Genomic DNA, 2,878 nt, shown 5'->3' on the forward strand with positions numbered 1-2,878 from the left:
GGGATTTAAAAATAAATAGAAAAATTATACATACATGCATACATACAAACATACATACATACCTACAAACAAACATACATACATACATACTTACAAACAGACAAACAAGCAATCAATCACAAACATACACATAAACAAGCCAAACATACATACATACGTTCATACAAACATATATACTACATAAAAGTTTTTATCTACATACATATATGTAATTAAATAAACATCATTATGACGTCATTGTGATTATCATCATCATCATTCTCCCCATCATCATCATCATCATCGATTTTTTGCAGGTTGTACAAACACATGTTGTACTGTAATGTATTGAGCAAAACGTCAGCAGTTGGATAAATGTATGTATGTATGTATGTATGTATGTATGTGTGTGTGTGTGTGTGTGTGTGTGTGTGTGTATGTATGTATGTATGTATGTATGTATGTGTGTGTGTGTGTGTGTATGTATGTATGTATGTATGTATGTATGTATGTATGTAAATATATGTGTGTATGCTTGTATGTATGTACGTATGTATGAATGAATGGATGAATGAATAAATGAATGAATGAACGAATGAATGAACGAATGAATGATAAGAAATAAGGACAGCAACAAAAACATCAATAGCAACAACAACACAACAATAACAACACCAACAACCAAAACACCAACATAAATAACCTTTTGTTCAATGCAAACTGATTCACATTTCTGGCATTTATTAATTATTTTATTATCGTTATTATTATTATTATTATTGTTGTTGTTGTTGTTACTATTATTTTTAGTAGTAGTAGAGTTGTTGCTATTATTTTTATTACACCTATAATATCCAATGCCATATATTTTAGCTCTGTTATTATTATTATGATTATTAGTAGTATTAATACTAGCTGTATTAATAGTAGTAGTAGCAGTAGTAGTAGTAGTAGTAGCAGCAGCAGTAGTAGTAGTAGTAGCAGTACATGTGTTATTATTTTGATTGTTTTTATGATTATGTGGTTGAAGGCGATGATGCTGATGATGATGTTTAATGATATTATTATTGCTATAATTATTATTACTATTGCTATTATTTTTATTGTTGTTGTTGTTGTTGTTGTTGTTATTTTTATTATTATTATCGATTGACATCATCCTGATCAACATTGCATCTCGTTCGTCTTCAACTTTTTTCAAAGCCGCTTCCAACTTTTTCTGGTTTTCCTGCGTGTGTTTGTTTGTTTGTTTGTATGTTTGTATGTATGTATGTATGTATGTTTGTATGCTTGTTTGTATGTTTGATTGCTTTTTGTTTAATATATGACTAAATGTCATTTGACTGACTAAAATGTATAAAAACAGATGATTAAAAATGAATGAATGTATGAGTGAATGAATGAATGAATGAATGAATGAATGAATGAAAATGAATGAATGTTTGAATGAATGAATGAATGAATGAATGAATGAATGTTTGAATGAATGAATGAATGAATGTTTGAATGAATGAATGAATGAATTGAGAATTGAATAAATGAATGATTGATTGATTGAATGAATGTATGTATGCTTGAATGAATGAACAAAAAAATGAATGAATAAAAAGTAAATTTAAATAAAATATTTGAAACAAAACCTGCCTAAAATTAGCACCTATACTAGAACTCATTTGAAACAAAATACAAGTATTAATATCAAAAATAATATGTATGTATGTATGTTTGTTTGTTTGTATGTATCTATGTATGTATGTTTGTATAAACATACATACATACAAACATACATACATTTACATACATACATACTATTACATGTATGTAAGTATGCATGCATGTGTGTGTGTGTATGTGTGTATTTATGTCATTATAGAATGTCTGAAGAGGCTTATTGTTAATTAACATCTACTTTCCCACATAACATTTTCATCGTCATCATCACCACCATGATCACCATTATTTTTATCATCATCACAATCATCTTTATCACCATCATCTTCATCATCATCACCCTCATCATCATCTTCACCATCATCTTCATCATCTTCATCTTCATCACCAACATCATAATCATCTTTATTACCATCGTCGTCATCGTAAACATCTCGCACGCGATTTTTTTTTCATGTTTTTGTTCATGTGACACAAAGAAACAATCAAACAAATGAACAAATAAACAAACGAGCGAACAAACTAACAAACAAACAAACAAACAAACACGTAACATGTTGCTATATATCGTTCCGTAGAATTAGGTTGAGTGAGATGAAAAGAACAAAGGAGAAATAGAGAGAAGGAAGGGAGAGAAATAGAAAAAGAATGACAAGAGGGAGTGAATAACTGAACGTAAAAAACAGAACTATGAGACTGAAAGAGAGAGAGAGAAAGAGAATGAAAGAAAGAAAGAGAGAGTGAGAGAGTGAGAGAGAGATAGAGTGAGAGAAAACAAACATAGAGAAAAATAAATACAAAGATAAATTGAAATATTACAAATTAGGCGGGATGCGTGAATGAAAGAAGACTAAGAGTAAAACGAAAGAGAGAGAAAGAGAGAGAAAGAGAGAGAGAGGGGGAGATATAGAGTGAGAGACAGAGAGAGAGAGAGAGAGAGAGAGAGAGAGAGAGAGAGAGAGAGAGAGAAATAAAGAAAACATAAGTGCAAAGTAAATCATTAGGATATTTTTTAAATGTAATGTTACAATATTTGCTCACGTACCCGTGTATGTATGTATGTATGTATGTATGTATGTATGTATGTATGTATGTATGTATGTATGTATGATTGTATGTATGTATGTATGTATGTATGTATGACCTAGAATTGTTTATAATCAAGTTTTAACCCTTCATTCTTTCTATGTCTTATAATTTATCCTCCTAATTATTTATTACGGTTCAC

General features: G+C 29.5%; 1 protein-coding gene across 1 annotated transcript in view; it reads right to left on the reverse strand.

Moving 5' to 3' along the window:
- HELRODRAFT_194056 (hypothetical protein) overlaps window positions 1–2,878 on the reverse strand; it is a gene marked incomplete at both ends in the record, with an annotated part of 9,977 nt that overhangs the window by 6,167 nt on the left and 932 nt on the right. Inside the window, 2 exons of the mRNA XM_009030145.1 lie at window positions 683–854; window positions 1,134–1,207. Coding sequence (XP_009028393.1) covers window positions 683–854; window positions 1,134–1,207 — 246 coding nt within the window. The remainder of the gene's footprint in view (window positions 1–682; window positions 855–1,133; window positions 1,208–2,878) is intronic.

The sequence above is a fragment of the Helobdella robusta genome, assembly GCF_000326865.2.
Source record: "Helobdella robusta unplaced genomic scaffold HELROscaffold_65, whole genome shotgun sequence".
NCBI classification, from domain to species: Eukaryota; Metazoa; Annelida; class Clitellata; order Rhynchobdellida; family Glossiphoniidae; genus Helobdella; species Helobdella robusta.